This window comes from Plectropomus leopardus, chromosome 5 (assembly GCF_008729295.1).
Source record: "Plectropomus leopardus isolate mb chromosome 5, YSFRI_Pleo_2.0, whole genome shotgun sequence".
Lineage (NCBI taxonomy): Eukaryota > Metazoa > Chordata > Actinopteri > Perciformes > Serranidae > Plectropomus > Plectropomus leopardus.
In genome coordinates, this window is record NC_056467.1 from 6678993 (window position 1) to 6702970 (window position 23978).

General features: G+C 40.6%; 1 protein-coding gene across 3 annotated transcripts in view; it reads left to right on the forward strand.

Moving 5' to 3' along the window:
- The first annotated feature begins 407 nt into the window (after positions 1–407).
- The window catches only part of sik3 (SIK family kinase 3), a 38683-nt gene continuing 15112 nt past the window's right edge, over positions 408–23978 (forward strand). Inside the window, exons 1-14 of one of the 3 annotated variants that reach the window (XM_042486650.1) lie at positions 408–746; positions 15800–15916; positions 16478–16541; positions 17463–17624; positions 17817–17941; positions 18615–18738; positions 20156–20274; positions 20921–21031; positions 21144–21278; positions 21758–21838; positions 22361–22470; positions 22892–23048; positions 23184–23333; positions 23424–23497. In XM_042486650.1, coding sequence (XP_042342584.1) covers positions 408–746; positions 15800–15916; positions 16478–16541; positions 17463–17624; positions 17817–17941; positions 18615–18738; positions 20156–20274; positions 20921–21031; positions 21144–21278; positions 21758–21838; positions 22361–22470; positions 22892–23048; positions 23184–23333; positions 23424–23497 — 1868 coding nt within the window. The remainder of the gene's footprint in view (positions 747–15799; positions 15917–16477; positions 16542–17462; positions 17625–17816; positions 17942–18614; positions 18739–20155; positions 20275–20920; positions 21032–21143; positions 21279–21757; positions 21839–22360; positions 22471–22891; positions 23049–23183; positions 23334–23423; positions 23498–23978) is intronic. The other 2 variants (XM_042486652.1, XM_042486651.1) reach the window with 2 other exon arrangements.

A 23978-nucleotide genomic window follows, 5' to 3' on the forward strand; every position in this document is an offset into this window, starting at 1 on the left:
TTTAGGATGGTTCTTTAGGTTACCTTTTCCTCGAATGGAAATATTAAGCTTTGACTCATAACATCAGGGTGTGCAGGAACAGCATAAATGGCTGTGGATATTACCACTTGAGAAAGCCCGTTTTCCTCAGCGACATGATTTAAATCTGACTCTGCAATGTTAGAGCGGTATATCTTTAAAGCCTCGTGAACCCGTCCGCTCATACACAGTGCAGCACTTTGCAAAGAATCACTGAATCATGGGAACCAAAGTGATAATGCGCACTTCTTTTGTCGCCAAGGCAACCACAATACGTTTCTGTGGATGAAGTCATTTGTTACGCCGATCGTTACCATGGTTACAACCTAGAGAGGGCGCTGCGGAGGAGCGTTCCACGTAAAATGACGCAGCGCGGGGGCGTGCCCGTGATGCGCGCTGCGAAAGGCTGCTTGTTGTTACCGCAGAGAGGCGAGAAGATGGCGGCCGTGTCAAGCGGAGGTGCTGCTGGGTCCGCTGCGGCCGGGATTACGCACTCTGCCCGACCGACCCACGCAGGCATGGGCTCCCAGAACCGAGCCCAGCCATCCTCCGGGATCAGCCACTCCAGCCGTACCAGCACGGCCACCGGGTGCATCACCAATCCTGGCCACACTTCGGCCACCAGGCCCCCCCCAGCCCGAGTGGGCTACTACGAAATCGAGCGGACCATCGGCAAGGGAAATTTCGCGGTTGTTAAACTAGCCACACACATCATTACCAAAGCAAAGGTAAGACAACTGATGTCAGAGCGTTAGAGGTGAGCAATTACAAGTTGTCATTATTTTATTTCAAGCCTTTTCGACCATGTACTCGGGATGACGCTGGGGCCTTCAGGCTCTGGAGACACAGCGGCCAGCCCGCTTTGGTGACACCGCTGCTCGGTGTTGGGGGGGTCCGTTCGACACGGCGCATCACCTCTAACTACCGGACACAAACACATTTACCACAATATTAATAAAATCTCAAATATGTTGACTAGTAGTGTTTGTATGGAAAGCTAGAAAGGCCCGAGGTTAATGTGTGGCACAGCGCAGAGGACGGAGAGAAGGGTATTGACGAAGATGAAAAAGAGACACTGAACGTTTCGACTGTGGTAGCTAGCTTAGCTTACTAGCTAATTAGCTGTTAGGCTAGATGCAGATATCTTTAAGACATGCCAAACGCACAGGGTTGAAAATGTGCTGCTGGATAACTTTAAAATAACAACGAACTTCCAAAGTTGATAGGCATAGGTTGTCCATGTATTATAACTCTCTGTGAAATTTAACGTAGAAGTACCAATGAAAAATGTCCAGAAACAACTGTGGCAGAGACTTTAACGTTAGCTAGTTTGACAGAGAATTAGTTTGATAAACCAACCACTTTGTTTTTATCATTTTGTGTTTGGAGAGTTTCTCATGTCGTCGTAATACAACCATTTGTTGTGTTGTAACTTAACCTGTTTATCAACGCTTTATTTCAGCTTTGTTACACGTTTTTTCGGTGGTATTTAGATATCCCAGTTATTAGCTGGATGGCATTTCCATGATGCTACAAGGACAGGAAAACATTGACATGACAAAATTAGTGGTTTCAGAGCTGCCACCTCTCACACTGAGGGTGCGTAGATTCTGTTGCATAGAGTGGGCGCCCATGAGCAGTAAACTGGATGATAGACACTTTGACTAACAGACACTATTATCAACAAACGGTATACATGCAAAACATTGTCATTCTTGAAGAGTAGATGTGTTGGGTTGCGCTACAAGTCAGCCTATGCTGCAGATCTGTAATTGATTATCACACTTGACAGTTTACCCTGCTTTTTTAAAAGACTGTCTGCTTGTATTTGTGGCAAACAGTAGGTTTGGACCTCTGTGATCGGTAGGGGAAGTCTGGGGGTAACCCAAGGACAAGTGATTACTCAGATATTCCAAGTAGTGTTTTCCTTTCGTGATGACCTATTGAATCGAGTGCCTCAATGTTTCAACGCCTTATTTGCCTGTGAGCTGTCTGTTGTCACTCCAGATATGTTGGCTGTGTCTGACATGGTAGTGAAAGCCCAAAACAAATAACTAATAAGAGAGCACCAGTTGGTGCATTAGACCACAGCAGAGGATTTCTGCTTCAATAAGATTTCTGCCAAGAAACACTTGGATTTCCAATCTATTGGAGAGTTTCTACTCAGAACCATACCTGCATAGTGACATGAGAAGATTATTGTGATCAGTATGCATATCCCTTATAATGGATGCTCAGTTGAACACTTAAAACAAATAGGGTTAGCTTAAGGCTATGCTTTCTGACAACTCCTGCAATATAATACTTTTTTAAAACTGATGAAGAGCCTTTAATTCTTCTGGCACAAATGAAGGTGTTTCAAGGCTGCTGAGTGTGCAGCTTTGCCTCTATGCCCTTGTTGACATACACACAGACCGGCAGACACGAGTCATTTAGGTAGGTGCTTTTCGCCACATAGCCCAGAGAACCTTCCATTTAGGTTCATGAGGCCAAAATAAACTTGGGTCAGTAAGTGCCATGTAGTGTTTTTCAATGCTGCAGGGGACATTTCTTGAAGGACTGTGTTGATATGATTCTAATGTCATTTACAGACTAGTAGCTATGGGAGCAGTGTGTTCAATCTGTTATGTGAGTATAGGCAGTCACAACGCTATAGCGAGAGATAGATGAGCTGGTTATGAAGCTTTACTCCTTGTGTATGAGGCTGTTTATGCTTGAATGTGTGTGTGTGGCTGTGTCTGGCTTTCTGGCTGAGTGTGAGAGAAAGGCAGAGGACAAAATGACAGTGGACCATGGACTGACAGAATGAAAGAGAGGCCTTGTTTGCTGTCTGTTGATGGTGGTCACAGACAGACCAGTGAGCTCATGATTTTCAGCAGCCAGCACAGGGGTTTCAGCACCCCCAGTTGCTCATTAATATCAGAAGAATAGGAGTGTGCTTTTACATGCCTGTGGATATCATGAATATGGATATGATGATCAGTCATGAGATGAAATGTGCTTTGGTGCCTTGTTTTATGGCTTAGGTTTTTTAACGATCCAATGAGAAATGCTGACTTGTCAAAAATAGCCGAACAACTCTCTCAGTTGTTCAATGGAGCTGGATGATATCCTGCAGTGCAGTCACACCGAAGCAGACCTGGTTATTTACACTTGGTAGCATAGAAGGGGAAGGGATGGTCCCTTTCTATGCCTCATTTGCTCTCTGTTGTTTTGTCAAACCTAAAACATTCAACAGGCAACCCGTCTAAACTTTATTTCCCCAATACACTTCTCAACCGGGTATTTTGCAAATTTTGGTAGCACGGAGGCGGTTGGTGTATATGCCTGCTTACAGAGGTTGTCACACAACACAAGCCTTTGATGGCGGAGTGTGCAGCACACGAATGATGTAATAGTGAAAGTTCATCTCCACTTCTTGACAAAGGCCAGCTATTGCAGTGGAAGTCAAAATGGGCGTTTCGATACATTCACATAAACGCTCTGCTGGAGGCAGTTGGGATACACATTGCTGCCATCCAGATAAATGTTGATTTCAGCGTTCATAAACTCTCCATAAACGTTATTGCTAGTCATGACCTTTCAACATGGAACATAAGTTCTCTAATAGCCTGGGTTTACACTTTGAACTGCAAACTCTTTTTTTTTTTTTTTTATGTGTAGCGCTAATACCCTAAAACTAACCAATCCATCACTTTTTAAAATATTCTTGATTTTTTTTGGCAGTAGCATTAATAGCCAAGTTGTTATCTCTGATTTCCAGTTTTGATTTAGCAGAAATGAGGTAGTGGCCTTGATCAACTTACAGGAATTGCTGTCATTTTATTTGACACCAAGCAATGTGAAAAATGTGAGTACATCATAATTTAAACTAATGGAGACTGACAACAGTATACTGTTCAACATGATGTAAACAGTGTTGCATGTTACTAGTGAAAAATAGTAGCAAATATAGAGATATAAAGAGATGTGTGCTAAATGCAAAATACAATTTCCAAAGCCCAACTTGATACCCTCAAATTGCTTTCTTTGTCAGATCAACAGACAAAACTAATTTATAATGATGCAGAATAACACTGAGACAAACAGTAAACCCTCACATTCATCCGAGAGGCATTTGCTTCTTTTTTGTTGCTTAATATAGTACAAATATTTTTACATAAATTACAGATATTGTTGATATTCTGGTCGTGTTCCTTTTACCCTCAGCAGCAGTTTGTGACTCAGAGCGGATAATCTATTAATCTTTTCAGAGCTGATCAGATCGATGGATGAGAGGAGCAGCTGCTGTGAGTGAATACAAACATTAAGACCTGTCAGAGTAAACAGTTAAACTTTGCTTTTGATGTGCTTGACATCCTGCTGCTTCATCTGTGCCCAGAGTGTACTCTGGGCTCCAAGAGTGTGGGGCAATGAATAACCGAACAATATATATATTTCAACAGCGCTCCTAATGAACTGTCCAGCTCCTAAAATAGAAAATCTATTTGTGGTGGCACAGATAAGTAAATGTGTGGGAAATGCTGAACGTTGTTTCTTTACAAAGACAGCCAAGTTGTTGAATGAATTGTATTCCCATCGACCGATTTACCGTTATGGAACTGATCGCCCCACACAATTTGATAGGCTATCAATCAAGTCTGTAGTTTCCTTGTATCTCAGTGCGCTTTACTTGAGATGATACATCACATCCTGTGACCGCCTTCTACAACAGACAGCGTATTTGCACTTCTAGGCCATCATCAGCCACTGAATTAAATTTATGTCGTTTTTTTTTAACGATTTCCGATATAATCTAAACAATCTCCAAAAAAAAAAACAACAACATTATTCATTCAACAACAACAGGACACAACAAAAAGACAGCAGTAACTAGATATAGATTCTGTCCTTATAGACTACATAGGCAAAATTATTATCAAAACGTTAATCTTCTGTTAGTCACATACCTGATTAAATGTGCCAGCCTTAGTAATTTCCATGACATACGTTTCTGTTTTTCTTCAGTATGTACCTCTACGCCAGCAATGTTTCATGTTTGAGTGAATATTTTAACAGTCTTTTCCTTGTGTGTTTTTATCATGTTTGATGAGCGTGCTAAAACCACATGGTTGGATGTATGTCTATACTTGTGTGTAATAGCCTGATAAAGGAGGTATGGTCAGTGCCCTCGTGTGACCCCACTAAGGATCAAATAGAGACACTTTAAGAAACCCTGTGTCTTGTTGTGCCCACAGCAAGGTGAACGAGATCCATAAAAAATGGCACTGTGTGGCCCTTCCTGACCCGTCTATCCGTCTGTCTGCGGGGAAGCGGGCCCTTTTCCCCATTGCTCATCTTCCTCTTTTTCCCGTCTTCCCCCCTTTCATCTCCAGTGTTTTTTCGGCAACAGGAGAATGAGCAGGAGGAAGAGGGCAGGCAGGAAGGCAAGCGTTAGGTAACAGGCCTAATGTACTGTGTAACAATTTCACTCACTCCCTCAGTCACATTCGCACACTCACGCACACAGCTCTCTAGCATCCCCTCACTGTTTCTCAAAGACACACATACGCGCACTCGAATGTGATTTCATTTGGGTGAATAATATGACAAAGGCTGTGTTTCTGCTTGACTTATCTTCCTGCCCTCTAGTCAAATTCTCCCGCATTCTTAGTAGTGTGATTCTGCAGCCAGCCGGCTTCAAAAGAAGAAAACACAGCCCAGACTGTGTGTGTCTCTGTCATGACATGAGGACGGACAGTGTAGCCTTATTACTATCATCTTATTCCTCATGAGCTATATCAGCACCTATGTGTGTGCCTCAGACTGATGATGATCAATTAATGTGCATTTTTGTGTGTGTGTGTGTGCGCGCGCACCCCCTGTAACCATGTACATTGCAGCATACACTATGGCACTTAAAAATCACAACTCTGTGCCATCTTCATCTACAGCGCTGCTTGTTGTCAGAGGCGACTGTGTGTTGCCAAGGCTTCTAGTTGGAGAAAGGTCGCTTCATTGAAGTCTTACTGGTTTCCATAGCGATGACGGCACTTCCAGGCCCGAGCCACCAGTTCTGAATGGAGTTGACTTGCCATTGGCTGCGTCCATACTCTGTCATGAAGACGAGTGCGTATGATGTGTTTTTGTCATTAAAGTTGTTAGATGGATGGAACAGAATTCGTCATGTGAGCTCGAGCCGGGTCCTCGGCTTCTCTTTGACTGATTAGGAGGGATGTAATGATGCGTCACGAGGCAAATTAAAAATTGATAAAAAAACATGTGAGATTCAGATTGGTGAGATGAAAAACGACGTGCCATGTCATTACGTGTTCAACAGCCTACTTCATGTCTGATACTAGAGACAGCTCGCCAATGTAAATAAGAAATAAGAAATGAAATAAAAAAGCACCCCCCAGTTTCTAATTGGAAGTGTGGTGGTATTTGAGCTTCCTTAAGTCAGAAAGTAATAAAGGAAAAAGCCAGAAACCACAGTTATGATAGAGAAGAGCTAAGGTCTTTGGTTGATGCTGCTGCTGTAATATACGCCTTCCAGAGTGTTTATAACTGGTCTGTGCATTGAGCCCACATACATACTGCAAGCCCCATTGGTCAGTTCACATTTATTGCTCAGATCTGATTTATTTTGTTTGGCTGATCACATTATTTTTTAAATGTGGCCAATATCAAATTTCAGTGTGACCTGGTCACAATAAAAGACGTCACGAAGCTCGCTCTTGTACAAAAACAAACATGGTGGCCATTGAAGTCAGGTTTTCAGTTTCTTTTATAGGTTGATGTGCAGTGGAAGCCAGCAAATTTGTGAGCAGGTGATAGTGACAACAAGGACAAGGAGACACATTTTAAATTATGGCTTTCTGTGGAGCAGTGGTTGGTACATCTGAACAGAGCTGTGTATGGATGCTGAGCTGGAGCCAGGTGTGGTGTCATCGTGACATGAATGGCTTCACTGTAAAAGATTTCATCCAAAAATTCAGGGTGTCAAGGACTGCTTTTAACACATCTGCCCATCACAGCTGTATTCCATGTTTGCATTCACAGGGTTACTCCTGCCAGCTCAGAACTGTAATAAATGTTGTTTTAGGTTAATGTAAAATTTGCATGAATTCCATTACAACAGTTCAGATGAAGGTCACGTCGCAGAATACAACCTGTATCTTTTTTAAGACTGTATAAAAGTGGCCAAAGTCAGAATTGAAAAGATCAGATTCCTTGTGGTTTGTACCACACACTGTTATGGAAAAAAAGAGGGAGAAAAAAAAATCAGATTTAGACCCCCTCTGCCTGCAGTCTAAACGAAGTAAACAAATAAAATACATTTTCCTGAACCAGAAAGGTTTGTTTTTGGCTAATTCAGCTAAATAAATTTAAATACTCAGCCACTTAAATGTAAAAATCCCAAAGATATTAAGAGGGATAGCTCAAATGTTAAGGAAAGGTCTGACAAAATGTTTGGTGTTGACAAACGTATATTGTTTTATACTACATTGTGTTGCATGGTATACCGATACTAGAAAAGCATCGCAGTAGCCAGCTGTCAGATTCAGTACTACTTTTTATTTATACCGATACTTAATGAATGAGAGCGTTTTAAAAAGAGCCATGTTTCTCCGCTTGCAAGTCTCGTGTGCAGTTTAAATATAACACTTTGTTTATTTTGCAAGACAAGGGAAAACTGATTTCTTAATGCCGGATTTCAGTAAAAGTTAATTTTTACAATAATAATGTTAATAAACTGATAATAAAACAGCTAAGAGGTAGTAAATCTCTCCTATGCTGTCCTCTTTTAAAGCCCTTTTCTGTCATGTCAGGACTCTCATCTTTCATATTATTTCATTACTTTTCCTGGTGTTTTAGGTTTTTGCAGTGGTATCGTTTCAGTATGGGAGATACTTTGGGCAGGTATCGTATCGAAGTCAAAATTTTGGTATCGTGACTACACTAATGCTACACAAGTTTTATCACCCACTCTGACTGTTGACTACAGCCGCAAATAATAATTTTTTTTGTCATTATTGATTAATCTGCTGATTATTTTCTCAAATAATCAGAATTGTAATATTTAGAAGTTGTGAATAATGCCCCCTGCAAATTTTAAGAGCCTCATCTTAACTAAATTATCCCAGACCAAGTTATATTAATTACTTTACAGATACAAAGAAAAGCAGCAACTCCTCACATTTGCAAAGCTGGAGCCAAGAATGTTTGGCATGTCTGCATGTTAAATGATGATTAATTTGATCATTAAAATAGTTGCTTTTTCATTTTCTTTTAAATGACCAATTTATTAATCGACAGATCGTTGCAGCTCCAACGTGGCATGCCCGCTGTGGACAGGCAGAGATGGTGTGATGGTGGAGGAATAATGAACAGAATGCCCACTGCAGCTATTAAGGTTACAGTTCAACTGAAGCGATAGGGGAAGTGTAAAGCAAAAATGCTAGATTTTTATATTTAACATTTTTCAGTTGTAGTTTGAAGATGTGTTTTTGAGAGACTGAAAGGTCGCAGGATATAAAATAAGTCTTCCTCAGTTCCAGCTTAAGGAGGTCAAGATTTCAGAATTACCAATACAAAGGCACATTACTGTAGCATTTCTTACGGAAGATATTTACAAATCTTTGTGTCCATATCGAGATTTGATTGTCCTATTGTAAAGCCAGTGCCAGGCTTGAACTGCTGGATTCTTTCATGTAAGCACTCAACAATTACTGTCAAGATGGGAATGTGGACTGTCCAGCACAGGTTGGTTAACCAGGTTGGGATGATGGTGTGTGATGAAGGGATATCTGTTTGGAGTCCATGCTCTACAATACCTTGAAGACATTTTATGTTAATAAAATGGTAGTTAATACTTTGATGGCTTCATGTTCCTCTGAATTTACTCGCCATGTATTGTGGGCTCTGCTATGCACAAAGAAAAAAAAACCTGCAAATGGCAGATTAATGTGTGATGTCCAGTTTTTTCCGCACTGTAGCGTGTCCCCAGTCTTTTACTTTCAGCCTGACACACTCAACTGACTCATCTCCACACATAAACTCTTACAAGTGCACAACACACAAGTAGAACATCTCTGAAAGGCATTGTGCTGACTCATACTGCCTGTACGCTTTCATCTCTGTGTGTGCATGCGCATGATACAGTCATAGTGTTGACCCACTGCGACCTTTTCTTATTTGTATGACACTGTGTGATGTCTTTGTGACTTTATGCAAACATGCATACAATTAAGGGTGGGCAATGTAGTCAGTGTATCTGATATACTTGAAAATCATTTTCTTGTGCGATACTGCAGATTACCATTTCGTCATATCAAGATATTCCATGCGTATTTATGTAATTTATTGATGCATTAAAAGCAGGCTGTCTTTACATGCAGTACACTCGCTCTCCCTATCACGCACATACACACATATAGACACCACATACTGATCAACCACTTTCACCAATTTAACGTCAGTCATTGTCTTGAGGTCACATCCATTTTAAAAATAGCCCCCACGTTATTTTGCATTACGCGTATATACTAAGCTTTACGGTAAGAGCTTGTAAGAAGTCACTTCAAAATATAAGCAACCTTCTGGTGACTGTGATAGGAAATTACACATTCATTCAGCAAGTCAGTAATAAAGTACATGAATAAATTTAAAAGAAAAATAATTAAAAAAAAAAAGATAATTATTTAAATGAATAACATTAAAAAGGTATCTACTGCCTGCAAACTCTATTTTAGAAGATAAAAATTCAATTGGGTGAATAATTAGCCAATCTTAATAAAGTATAGATTTCCAAACACCAATCTGACTTCAGAATGACAGTACACCACCTCAGAGTGCCATTTAGACAATAACAGGTTACTCTGATGTGGAATTTCAAAATGAAAGCCCTCTAAAATATCATATACACCCGTTTCACCTCTAAATTCAAATACATTTACTAGAATGACCACACTGGTGTGATTACATTTGTCACCGAGTTAAATCAAACAGTTATGTTGATTTAGTTAATCCTTAGTTAATTATTAAAAGCGGCATAGCCTGAATATATATACGTATTATTTATAAGCTTTATTGCCAACCCCTACATATAAGCCACAATTTCAGTTTTACATCAAGTAGCTTGGAGGTAACTTATGTAAAGACTACAGATAGCCACGATGCCATATTTTTGACCCTGATAAATAATATCTGCGTGTGTGTGTGTGTGTGTGTGTGTGTGTGAGAGATGAGCATGCAAGATGCACTTGCCCCAGCTTCCCACTGTAGACGTTACACCATAGACCCAATTCTCTGTTTGGGATTAGCCTCATTATAGTTGAGTCATGGATGGATGTTTTCAAAGTGAGTAACATATAGACCTAACTGAAATGCTTTTAAACCTCCCTGCTTCTGTGTTCAAATTTTTGATTCCTTTCTTTTAGCCTTGAAATAATCGAGGCCTGTATAACATAAATAAAGAAAACCATTCATGCAAGTCTTTTTATCAGAGGTTTGTGACAAATATATTTCATCAGAGAACATCAGGATAAGGAATACATCTACCAGAACTGTGATGGTTATTTTTTTTCAGTGTCAATTATTCTGTGAATTTCAATTTTTTATATTAGTCAATATCAATAATGATTATTATTGCTGCCAGTCAGTATTTCGTTCAAGTTTATATATGTTTGACAAGAATAATAGAGTATTACGCCCTTGAACAAATGATTTACTTGCAGTCATAATTTCAAAAAAGCCACAGCATGCTTGACTGTATAAACAGTTTCTTAGAAATGGCAGTCATGTATAGGCCATGCCCTCATCTGAAACATAGCGGTTCACATTTAATAAGTCACAGAATTGTTTTCCCAAAACATCACCATGCTGTAAATGCAGCTTGTTTGTTTTTTTAACATCATGTTTACTACAAACCAGTGACCATGAGATTTCCCCTTCCCCAAACACATCCGCATGAGGGCAGGTGTATACCATAATTACATTTTCTCGCACCATTCATGTTGGCCTGGACAGTGTCTGATTGGCTTGCCTAATATTCTTACCCTGAAACTAACAAATTTTTAGATAGCTGGAGTCACCTGAGGTGAAATGGCAGTTATTTCAGGGAAAAAAACACTCTTCATCATTTGATGCTTGCAAATAGCAAAAACGTTGTTTAAACAGTTGCAAAAAAACACATAAATTAAGAAAATAAATAAAGCAGCACAAACTTCCCTAAAGCATATGTTACTCTATCTCTACCTCTACCGCTATCTGTCTCTATGTTTGAGTGGAAGAAAATAAACCCTCTTTTCTTCAACTGTAGTTTGCGGTGACACCTCCAGAAAATATGAAAACTTGAAGGGAAGCATAATCACATCCCTGAATGTTTTGTTAAAGAACAGTATTTTTTTTGCCATCAGTTGCTGTCATTTCTTGTGTGTTGTGAAGCTAGTGTTAGTGTGTGAGTTGTACAGTAAACGGTTTAGACTCCTCCGCTGGGTGCCAGCTGCTCTGGGATGGTGCTGTGTTGAGGTCACTGTCTTGTGATCGGAGGGGCTATGTGACACTTCATGTCTTTGGTGTCGGCCTCTCAGGAGTGTGTGTGTGTGTGTGTGTGTACGCGTGTGTGTTTGTGTGTTCACACCCAGATCTTTCGATGGAAAATTCCAGAGTCGTGGAAGCTGGTGCAAAGCAGTCTGAAGCTAAGGTCTCACTATGCGACTTTTATAGTCCACAGATCTATAAGCTGTTCACACTATAAAACTTGTTGTCTTGGGGCGCACTCATCGCACCACCCAAGTATTTTCCCAGTCCCCTGCAGGCCTGCACCCACATTGCTCCAGCTCCAACCGGGCCTGAGCATGGTTATCTCTTGTACGTGCGTCATCAGGTCGTAATACAACATGCGTGGCTTTACGTAATCATGATGAAAATTGTGCTTTGGTTATTATATTGACTCTATACCACCTTTGACTGCAGTTAAATATTCTTTCTCTGTCACAGAGATGAGGAAATACCAAGACGTCTGTTTTACTCCAACTGACCTGCTTCCCTTTCAAAACAAAAGCTCTCTGACAGTGTCTCTGTTAGCAGAATCCTATCAGTTACTGATACAAGGCATTTCATTTTTAAACATTTACAGAACCGTGTTGTCGGCAATGCTCCTTGCATGACTTCATAAATGAGTGGAATTTGTGCTTATAAATGTGGAAATACTGTACTGTACTGTACAACTTTTTCTCACGAAAACACATATGACACGTGACACAGAAAATTAGATAATGCCATGTGTGAGAGAAGATTTTTTTGTTGTTTTTTGCTGTTCACAAAATAGCCTGTTTCCACACATCTTTGGTCCATGTTGCAAATACAACAATGTGACCACTCACACAGGTTTCCCCTCAAGTAGTGCCTTGCACTCTTGCTGATTGTAGATTGCTGACAGGTCCAGATTTAAGGCCTGCCAGATATCTGGGGTACGATGTATCTGAAATCTTCTTGACTTGCATCTTTGAACAGTTCACACAATCAGGAATAGACCCCTGATTTGTGAGTACAACCAAGCCGGGGCCACTTTTGCTTGTGATCTGGAGCTTTTGTCAGGGAGCTCCACAAACTGTTGGCCTGAACCTTTTCAGGAGCTAAAGCTGGAAACCCAGCCTTTGTGATGTACAGTGGTCACATGGTTGTTTACAAAATACCACTAAGCATCACTCCTCACCCAGCTAGGTCTATGCCTGGTAGCATGCAGTTCTTTGGTGGTATGCAAATTAAGCAGTGCCCCTTAATTGATTGCCTCCATGTTAACAATTGTCCAACCTCTGTGGAAGGAGAAACACAGCTTTTGATTGATCAATATGTGAAACAAGACATGTTCGAATCAACACAGTGACAGCCGACTGCCCAGATTGTGCCAATTTGTCTGTTTGTTTTCTGGCAATTAAGCAATTTCCCTGCCAAAAGGTTTTATACTCAAACACACACCAAGCCTCTGTACAATTGTAGTTGTAGCCTATATTCCACATTTTGGAAATTGAGCATACTGTTTATGTGTGGATGTTGACATACATTGCGAGTATGGGGGTGAATGCGTGATCCAGATGTCCCGTTGTTACCCTCCAGAAGATGCAGAGGGGGCCGATTACATCAACAAATCTGGATGTCTGCCAATGCCTAGAATAGATTCCCAGAGCTTAAAATACCACAACGAAGCACATTCCGAACCAGACACATACATAAACACATACATGGTAAGGGGTGTTTAGATAATACTTATATACTTACTTAAATAACGCTTTGAAACCTGGGCCGACATGAGTTTTTTATTCTGTGTCAGATGACTTTCACAAGCTATTTAACCCTTCAAAACCTGAGCACATTGGTTTGATTTCTTAAAAAAAGGCAAGAAATGTCCCCAAAGTTTGAGACATCAGTAAAAGAGAATGATTAAATGGGGAGATCATGAAAATATTATCACAAAAGGGACAAATGTCCAGAAATATTTAGAATTTATATATATATATATATATATATATATATATATATATATATATATGCCATGTCTTGTTAAGTTTCTTGTTGTCTTTTCTCTGTGTTTTTGAGAGAAATCAAACACAATTTGCTAAGGTTTCAAACGGTAAATTTATCTCTGTTTTTGCTTATGCCTTGTGTCTTGATATTTGACTTGTATTTGGCATATCCCTACTAAAATCTTAAAAACGTATCTGCATTGGGTGGGCTTTAAGCTTCTAAAGGCTGGGTCACACTCCACCATTTAATTGTCAGTAATCCCAATAATCATTAATATCTCTTTGAATTAAGAATTCATCCACAAAAATTCCATTAAATTAACTGAAGTATCTTTGGCAAACTGACACAAGTCTTTGTAATTTAGTAAGTGTTGGAAAGACTACGCTACTCTTCACTGCTGGGGGGCTACTCTGTGTGTGTGTGTGTGTGTGTGTGTGTGTGTGTGTGTGTGTGTGTGTGTGTGTGTGTGTGTGTGTGCGCGCGCGCGCGCGTGCGTGCATGCATGCATGCGTTAATACAGGATGCATGATCTTCTTTTTTTTTTTTACATGCACTCAAACTGTACCCTCTCATCTATTTTTGGATGAAGATGTGTTTTGGGGCAGCCCAATTAGCTTCACTTGATTAAGTCATTAAAGCTGTCTACCCATTCATAAGTGGCAGCGCAAAGCTCCTGTCGTACACCATCACTGTCCACATAGCCGGAGCCATTGTCAGGGGCTCATCTGTTACGCAACAGTCGTGCTTTGCAGTCCGAGGTCACGGCTCCGGTCACGTTGCCAAAACTAGCCTGAATGCAGAGAAAGCACTGTGATAAAGAACACACAGTTGGGCTATTCATCATCTTAAGGAGTGTCAGCATCTTTTCATACTATTTTGTGTTTTTAACCCAGAGGCAGATAATTATTAGTGTTTATTGCCTGTTTTTGCGTGTTTGTTAATGGATTTGAGTTACCAGGTCATGTTAAATTGAACCTGTCTGACTGACACGCTCCTCTTACCGCTCATGACGGTTATTTTCTTGGCACTTTACTCTTCTATGATTATTGTGTCATCAAAGCAATATTGCAAGAGCACTGGGACTGCCTGTAATTTAGGTGTCAGCTAAATACCATTAATATGAATATATTGTAGGGCTGTCATATTGGCTTATCATGCCCTCTAAAGATAACATGGAAAAGCCCTTTTTACTCCGCCTGTTCAAGATAGTTATATTGTGCCATCTTGCTGCTTCACAGAATAGGTGGACAGAGTTGACTTGCCTTGAAGCCGGCAGAGTAGGTAGTAACAGCACTGGAACAGTGTCTGTGTGAACGGGACAGCCATCTGGACGAAACAATGGGCAGATTGGGTGTGACGTCTTGATGACATGTTATGCACATTACCCAGATCAGCTGCTGTATACCAGGGACAGTAAATGATTGTTATTGCCATGTCATTCAATTGTAATGTTTAGTAAGAGATGTGGATGCATACTTTATATGTCACACTGGAGGCAGACACTGTTGTGTTAAAACGTCATGCACATCATGCTTCTTTTGGTTCCGCAATGCCAGCATACTGTTTAAAATCCCACACTGGAGTGGCATGCTGCTGCCCTTTTTTGGCTCAGTGTAAAAATGCAAAAGCGGCGTAAAGAAGGGACTTGGTTGTGGCCCTATAGTGTGATCTCTGTGTAAAAATGGCTAAAGGTTTGAACCATTTAAATATTTAGTTTTTAAAAGATCTATATACGTCCAGATTACGAAATAAACAAATGAAATAATGTCTTATACACCTAATTTAAAGACCACAGACCTCTCCCCCTCTTTCTCTCTCTTTGCTCTTTGGTTGATTGAGCAAGATCAAATGAATGATTTATTTTCCATATGTTATTCAAGCCTAATGTCATACAGTTCGCGTAATATCTAGATTGGGTTAAACATACAGTTTCTCTCACCAGCAGACAGCAGTACTGCTGCTTTTTTCCCACAATAGAATATCATTTCTTTTTACTATCAAATTTGCTTTTTAACAATGCGATTATGTAATGGCATTTATAATATTAACTTTAAAGCCTTAATGTATTGTCTGCATTTTGAGCTCGCATAAGCGGGTAAACAAACAGTATGTTTAACTTCCTTTTTTTTCTTGTTTTGTCTCCTCACTCTTTCACTCTCCTCTCTGTTTCTTTCTCTTTCCATACTTCCTCCCTCACTGTCTCCGCCTTTAATTCGCCCTCATGTCATTCATCCTCGCCTCTCGCTCCATCCCTTCTTGTCTCTGTCTCCAGGTGGCTATAAAAATAGTGGATAAGACTCAGCTGGACGATGAGAACCTGAAAAAGATCTTCAGAGAGGTGCAAATCATGAAGTTGCTGAAGCACCCCCACATCATCCGCCTCTACCAGGTATACATTCACACTCACCCACAGACGTGATAACACTCACATCTTACACCTGGGACCCATGGCCCAAAAGAGAAAGGACAGATTGAATAGGTGTTGGTTTAGCCCGATCAGATGTTACCTGCCATTTTTGGGGGGCAGTTAACTGTGCATGTACAATTGTAAAATGCACCGTAAGAAAAAGTGGTTAAAAGTTTTTATGTATATCCTGCGACCGTGTTCTTCACATTCATTATTATACATCTGTGGAGCTAGAAAAGAGTCACCTAAACTTTTCCGGCTGTATGGGGATTGTAGCATTATTCCAAACTGTCACAGGCCAGCAAACGGCAGTTTAAACATAATCTAATCACTTTGCCACAAAACCTTAACGTTGAAGCCCTCACACATACAGTACATACATTGAAATCTACTCTGAGTAAATGGCAGATTTTGTTCTATTTAAATCTTCCTGCGTGTATGCCAAACACTGCTTAGTCATTCTGTTGTGTAACGGGTGAACCGCCCATCACTAGATGTTGGCCTGTCAGGGGGTCCTGGTTGTTATCATTTGTTTGTCTTCAGGTGATGGAGACAGAGAGGATGATCTATCTGGTAACAGAGTACGCTAGCGGTGGAGAGATATTCGGTAAGGGAGTCCCCCACTGTTACCTTGATATAAAGACTGTTTTTATTGTGCAGCTTTCTTTAAAAATCTCAACAAGAGTCTTTGAAATGTCTGTCAGACTCATAACATCACATAACATCATGACTGCTTTATGTCATTTTCTGTGTTTCTGTCCAATATGTCTAATCTATTTGTCCTCTATACACTTTTTTGTCATGATTTCCCTAAAAAAAAAAAACAAAAAATATACATAAATGCATTTATAAAATTTTATAAAATTAATGGTTTGGTTATAAAAGGGTTTTATTTTTTGACAACAGTGAATGGTTTATTTGTATGGATTCATTCTTGTATTGTTTTTTTGTAGTTTTACTAAACACAACTTGATTTCATTTCTTCATTAACTTCCTTTTGTCTTTTGTGTCCCTTATTTGTTAGAGTATGTGTCTCTGAAACTATGAGTCATGTTCGATCTCCTACATGAGCTCTGATTATGCCCAAAAAATCAGGCCCGATCCTACATGCACTATATGTGTGTGTGTGTGTGTGTGTGTGTGTGTGTGTGTGTGTGTGTATCCCTCTTGATTCAGTCCATTTAAACTCTTGCCATGTGTGCATGAGAACTGCCAATTAAAAAAAAATACAAAAAAACAAACATCTAAATTGGCAAGAACCAGATCCTATTCAAGCCCGAAAATGAGAAATTGCAGCATGGCCTGAACCTGGCGGTATAGATTGGGCACAATTGGGCTGATGATCAGAACTCTGTCTCCTATGTCCCCTCATACTGCTCTTTGAAGGATTAAAATATCCCTTCTGAATTTATCCTTGATGATTGAATGTATTAGCCTTAACCAGAACAGCCTCGGCCTTCACTTCCTGTATTTGCAAAGATACAACTGAATACCATAAACTCGAAACTAAACATTTTGCCCGTTGCAGACCACCTGGTGGCTCATGGGCGTATGGCCGAAAAGGACGCCAGGAAGAAGTTCAAACAGATTGTGGCAGCGGTCCATTTCTGTCACTGCCGCAACATCGTCCACAGAGACCTGAAGGCTGAGAATCTGCTGCTGGACCACAACCTCAACATCAAAATCGCAGGTTTGTGTGTGTGTGTATTTGTATTGAAGAGTGTATGGGTGGGAGACTTAATTTAGTGGTTTTTGGCTGTCTTGGTGAGTGGGTGTGGGCAAGTGTCAACATGTACTTTTGGAGCACTTTCTTGGGTTGACTGATTTTACTTTGTCGAGTGAAGTGATAAGATAAAGTCAACCTCTCCTCTTTCGCCTTCAGATTTTGGCTTCAGTAACCTGTTTTCTCGAGGACAGCTGTTGAAGACATGGTGTGGCAGCCCTCCCTATGCCGCACCAGAACTCTTTGAGGGCAAGGAGTATGACGGACCCAAAGTAGATATATGGGTGAGTAGACTTTTAGGTATGCAGAATGCCCTGTTGGCCTGCAGCTTAAAGGCTTAAAGACAAAAAAAAAATTCCTGAATTTGGGGTGTGCCATATTATATTATTCACAATAATTCTGGTGTAATTTTAGTATGATTAGAAAAAATAATATTTTAATAACAGCAGACTTGTTGATATGATGAACAAAATTACTATCAGCCAGGAGCAACTTCAGGGGTGTGGAATCATTGATTTCATTTTGTTGTAATATTTATATTGTATACTGAATCTAAATCTCACTACAAGTTACTGTTTACAAACTAAAGAACTGAGAGATCATTCTTGTTCAGTTTTTATTCAAGTCAGACTACATTTATGCCAACTACAATACTTAAAATGTTGTCAGTTTATTCTCTTAAACTTGATAATAAAATATTCAGAGCATTTTTGTCATAATGTCAAAAATATTGTAAGCACAAATATACCCTGAAATATTGTGATATTATCTTACAGCCATATCGCCAACCCTGAATGAATGAGGTCCTGAAGGTTTAAGTCCTAAAATATAGTCCCTGATTTCTTTAGTAGTGTACAGGACAAAGGATTTATTAATGTGTAAACATTGTTTGTTTAAGTCCAGTTTTAAAAAATGTTTGTTATGTTGTTTTTTTCTTGCTTCCTCTTCTCTCTATAGAGCTTAGGTGTGGTGTTATATGTATTGGTGTGCGGTGCCTTGCCTTTCGACGGCAGCACTCTACAAAATTTGCGGGCACGTGTCCTCAGTGGCAAGTTCCGCATCCCCTTCTTCATGTCCACAGGTAGGACTGTCGTCAGCTTTTATTCCTTTCTTGTCTCTCTCTACTTCCTCCTCCAGACTGTACCTTAATCAGAACAATATCTCATTAGCTTAAGGGGCCAAGCAAATTCTGAAGTGATACTTTACCAAAAATCAAATTCTTCTGCATCAAGCACTTACCACTGTTGCCTTGACAGGAGGCTATTAAAGGTGCCCTGTGGAGTTTTCTTGTAAACAAACAAAAGTTATTTTTTCAGTGTTTCTCTCCAAAAGACTATGTATCTGTAAGGTCCAGTTGTGTGCATTTTCTTTCCCTTAAAACATTTGATTTTTTTTTTTTTTTTGCAGTGCTAGCTTTCTTCTTCTTCGCTGCCTTTGTTAGTGCATTACGGTTAGTCGAGGTGTTTCAGCTACTGGCTGTTGATTAGCAATTAAACAAATTTAGAGCCTGGTACAAAAATGATGTTTCAGTCTCCATAGCTAATTTACTCATTTGTGATAACTGTAGGGGGTTGATTTTTATATAAATAACCTGTTTGCATTTTATTAATGCCTAAAGTTATGCATAATTTAAGGTTGTGGCCGCTTTGAGTGACAGGCTCTCTGGGAGGCGTCACCACAGCCTCCAAGTCCTATCTCCAGTTCACTTTCACCACAGCTCTATTCTCTAGTCCAAATATGGACACGTCTGGCTCCAGATTCCAAGATGGGCAACAGCAAAAATGCCAAAATTAAGGCTTTAAACAGGAGTCCACAAGGCAGTGGGTGATGTTAGAGTGGCCAAGTCCATTATTTTTAGTCTGAAGTGCACACAAACAAAACAAGGACCCACTCACAAAAACACTGCTCCATGGCACTCCGTCCTGACTGTCAAAAATACCACAAGGTTCCTATTACAGTGGCTTCGGTCAGCTTGAATTTATGTTTTTACATTTTATTCAAATTCTGGCAAGTTTTCACATTGACAAAAAAAAATTAAATGTTAATTGAAACCACTCCTGTGGCATATTAAGTAAATTGATATACAGTGGGGTGGGTTGGGTGGAGGACTTTCTGTGGATGTTGAGAAACTTATATCTGAAAAAAAACATTTAACAAACACAATTGAAGCATACAAGAGGTGAAGTAAAGTATCACTTTAAATCCCCTTTTGAAATGTCACAAGAGTTGCAGACCAGGTTCAGTTTCAGTACCTAGCTTTCAGTATTGATCCACATAAACTGACTTCCTGAACATAAAACAGAAGTAGCACAATTTATAAAACGCAGTAAATTTTCGGCGAAAAAAATTCACTTACAATAATACAAACTCTTTTCGCAAGTAAAAACTATTTCTTTTAATTTTAACTGTTGCTTCTCATGTTTTTCTGGCAGTCACGTTACTTTGATTTTTATGTGCTTTGAGTGGTGTTATCGAAGTGTGTTTGTGTGTTATTGCAGACTGTGAGTACTTGATCAGACACATGTTAGTGCTGGAGCCCAGCAGACGGTTGACCATGGAGCAGATCTGTAAGAACAAGTGGATGAGACTAGGAGATCCAGACCCAGACTTTGACAGGGTGAGACCCCTCTTGAAATATTCAGCAGTCATTATTTTCACTGAGGGCCTCTCTCCACTGCGCACCACCCAGGTTGGGTGGTGCGGCTTATTCGGCGATTACACCGTCAACACCGTTCTGCTGCAGAAACATTGTGACCACCTTCCATCACAGTCTCCCCCCTTCTCGGTAGCCCCACTGAGTAAGCAGCTTCATTTTAAACCACAAAACCCCTTTAGCATTGTTAACTATATTAGCACCACTAGCCTCGGTGACAGTGCTAACACAGTTAACAATGATAACATGCTAAATGGGGTTTGTGACTCATAATTGGGCTGCTTACTTACCTTAACTACCTAGGAGGAGACCGAAGGCTGTCACAGGGCTTTTTCAGATGGCGTTACTAGCAGTGATGGCCAACAGGTGGTACCACTAGCTTCCTAAACCTTCCTAAATCTCTGCTGGCTAGCTTGCAAATGAGCCCAGCAAAGAAATAGTTCATTTCACTTAATTCTCCACCAGAATGTGAATAAGCGTATTTCCTTAAATGTTGTTGAACAATTCTTTAACCTAATTTGTAAACTAGAGAAGGTGGTCAAAATGGTTTAAGAAGAGGTTATGGAAGTTTTAAGTATCTAATTGCCTCCCTCATTTATGTCCCTTCCAGTTGATAGCAGAGTGTGAGCAAGTGAAGACGGAGAGAGAGACGGAGCTCATCAATGAGCAGGTGCTGATAGCCATGTGTGAGATGGGTCTGGACCGAGAGTGCACCCTTCAGGTGGGACCTGAATACATAGCCGACTTGCACTGCAATTTCTCAGCGCTGCCTTTTGTTAAGTCACCTCAGCAAGACATATCTACTTACGTTTATTCTGCCTTTCCCTCTTTAGTCCCTACAAACAGATGCATATGATCACTACAGTGCCATCTACAGTTTGCTGGCTGACCGCCTAAAGAAACACAAGACCCTGCGAGTTGCCCCACCCACACCACGCTCCATTAGCTATCCCCTTAACGCCGTACAGGTAATTAGTTGTTGATTGATGTAAGCATGATATGACGGTGGCTTTGGAGCCTATATGTGTCAATTTCTAAACAAACTTTAATAGTATTTTGGAGATTTGGGGCTATTCTGTGCCAGGTTTTTATAGTTGTGAACCAGGTCTCGAGAGCCAGGGGTTAGCTATGTGCATATGTCTGTGATATGTATAAAGTGATAATTTGTGGATATGATGTCATATCAAGAGCTTTTAGAAGAAGAAGATAAATCTGAGATCAGGTTTTTCTGAAGATGCCTTTGAACTGTTTTCTCTTCATAACTGTTTCATCACTCAGACATTTGTCCACTGACTGGCCTTAATTGCTTTAACCTACATCTGCCAATCCCTCTACAGTAATGAGATTACTAGAAAATTAGTATAATCCTCACACGACCTGTGTGTGTGTGTGTGTGTGTTTGTTTGTGTGTTTGTGTGTTTGTGTGTTTGTTCGTTTGCATGCCCAGCAGACGGATCCACAGGGTAATCCCGTTAGCATGACCGTTCCTCACGTCCAGCTCATCAATCCAGAGAACCAGATAGTTGAGGTGAGTCGTGATGCCGTCCACATGGTTGCATCACTGTGGCAGTGCATGGCCAGTAATGAGGGTCATCATGCTGGATAATCTTGCGAGGAGTTCATGGCGTTGAAATCCCACTTATGACTCTAACCTCAACTGCTTCCAACATAGCAAGGAATTGATGCAGCTTTTCTTTGTAGCACACATCAGTGAACACAACAGCAACCAGTCTGTCCGTCAGGTTTTTATTGTTTTACCACTGTTCGTGTAGCCCGGGATCCAACTCAGTGACTATGATCACACACGCACAATCACACATACATGCAGACACATTCAACAGAACACACGTGGCCTCAAAGCTGACTCACAAATGCTGTGAAACACAAGAATGCGTCACATTACTGCATTGCAGCAGGGATTTTAATAGCAGACCTGAACTTTCGACCATGTGTATTAGCACTGAAATACATTTTACAGAAGCATGCAATACAGAGACTACCAAAGGGCATTACTAATGACTAAATATTTGTACGTGTATTTGTTATTTAGCCGGATGGCAGCATGGCATTGGACAGCGATGAAGGGGAGGAACCATCTCCGGAGGCCATGGCTCGCTACCTTTCGATGAGGCGGCACACTGTGGGAGTACCAGACCAAAGGTAAAACACAAGTCTCCAACCAACTTCATGGGTGCAAGAGCTCTATCTGTAAATTTACTATCACACCACCACCTCTCCTCTACTCCTTTCGTCAGTCACAAGTAAAAAGCCAATACTTTATCAATACAGCTGTTCAACCAGCATCAACATGTAAACTTGTAGAAAAGCGATATCATAATCTGCTCTGTCCGCATGTTTTACGCAAGCACAGTGAGCTAGCTTGCCTAATAGCAAATTGTTACAAACAAGCGAAAACAAACTTATTATAAGATCAAACTTCTCATCTTAAAAAACTGTCAAATTCTTACAAGGTAAGGTACATTTAAATAATCTGTCACAAATAAGAGCTTAGTAAAGTTCTAGTTTCAAGCACATCAGCATAGCCACTGATGCTTCCTTATCTTTCTCTCTTCTACTACAGGACAGAGATGCCGGAGGACCTTCAGAAAATGCCACCCGGTTTTCCTCGTGGTGCAGTGCCCCAGCCCCCCTTCCCCCCTCTGGCCCCCACTATGGGCCAAATGCACACTCTCATGCCCACGCAGAGCTTGCAGCCCACACAGCAGCTGGAGTACAAGGTACAGTCAGTCCTTTTACATTGAATGTAGCGTCTTTCAACTGCATCAGAACGCGTCTGAAACTTATCAATTAATATTACAGAAAAGTGGTCTAAAAACAACCAATGTGACTTCCTGTGTCTGCTGATCCTCTAGGAGCAGTCGTTGCTGCAGCCACCTACCCTGCAGCTGCTCAATGGCATGGGGCCCCTCGGCCGAAGAGCTTCAGACGGTGGGGCCAATATTCAACTACACGCTCAACTCCTCAAGAGGCCTCGGGGGCCCTCACCTCTTGTTGCCAGCCCGGTGAGGATCTGGATTTTCCGTATGTGCGCAATATTCTCTCCTTGTATAAGCCATAAGAGTGTTGACTGGTAAATTCTTTACCTCTCTTAGCACCCTATCCCTGCGGTAGCTCCGGTGGATGAGGAGGGTTCAGATGGAGAACCAGACCAAGAGGCAGTACAGAGGTAACCAATGATGGCAGCTTTTGGTGAAGGGCTGTACTGTACAGAGGTGCTGTCTTAACTGGATACTCTGGAGGGCCTGTAACCTGTGACAGCAGGTCGGTGTTGTCGGATGTTGAAATAAGAATTAGGCTAGCTTAATTATAATTTCAGTAAATTACTCAAAGCATCAATTCTATAAATATTTTGTATTATAAGACAGATTCACATTTAGTCTCTTATCTCATCTCATTCCACCTAATTTACTAGTTGTAAATGCAGGTCTGCGTTTACATCAGACTAGTGAGACACAGGACAGTATGTCATTTCTTGTTCAAAAGAAGAGATGTGTTAATAACTGAACTTTTTAAATACAAACAATCAAAAAACACAAGACTCACCCAACAAATGTAAGAGAAACACACTTGAGGTTAACAGATGTCAGAAAAAATGTCCAAAATAAGATTTTAGAATTAGTAGAAGCTGAAATCGATCCAGGGGTAAG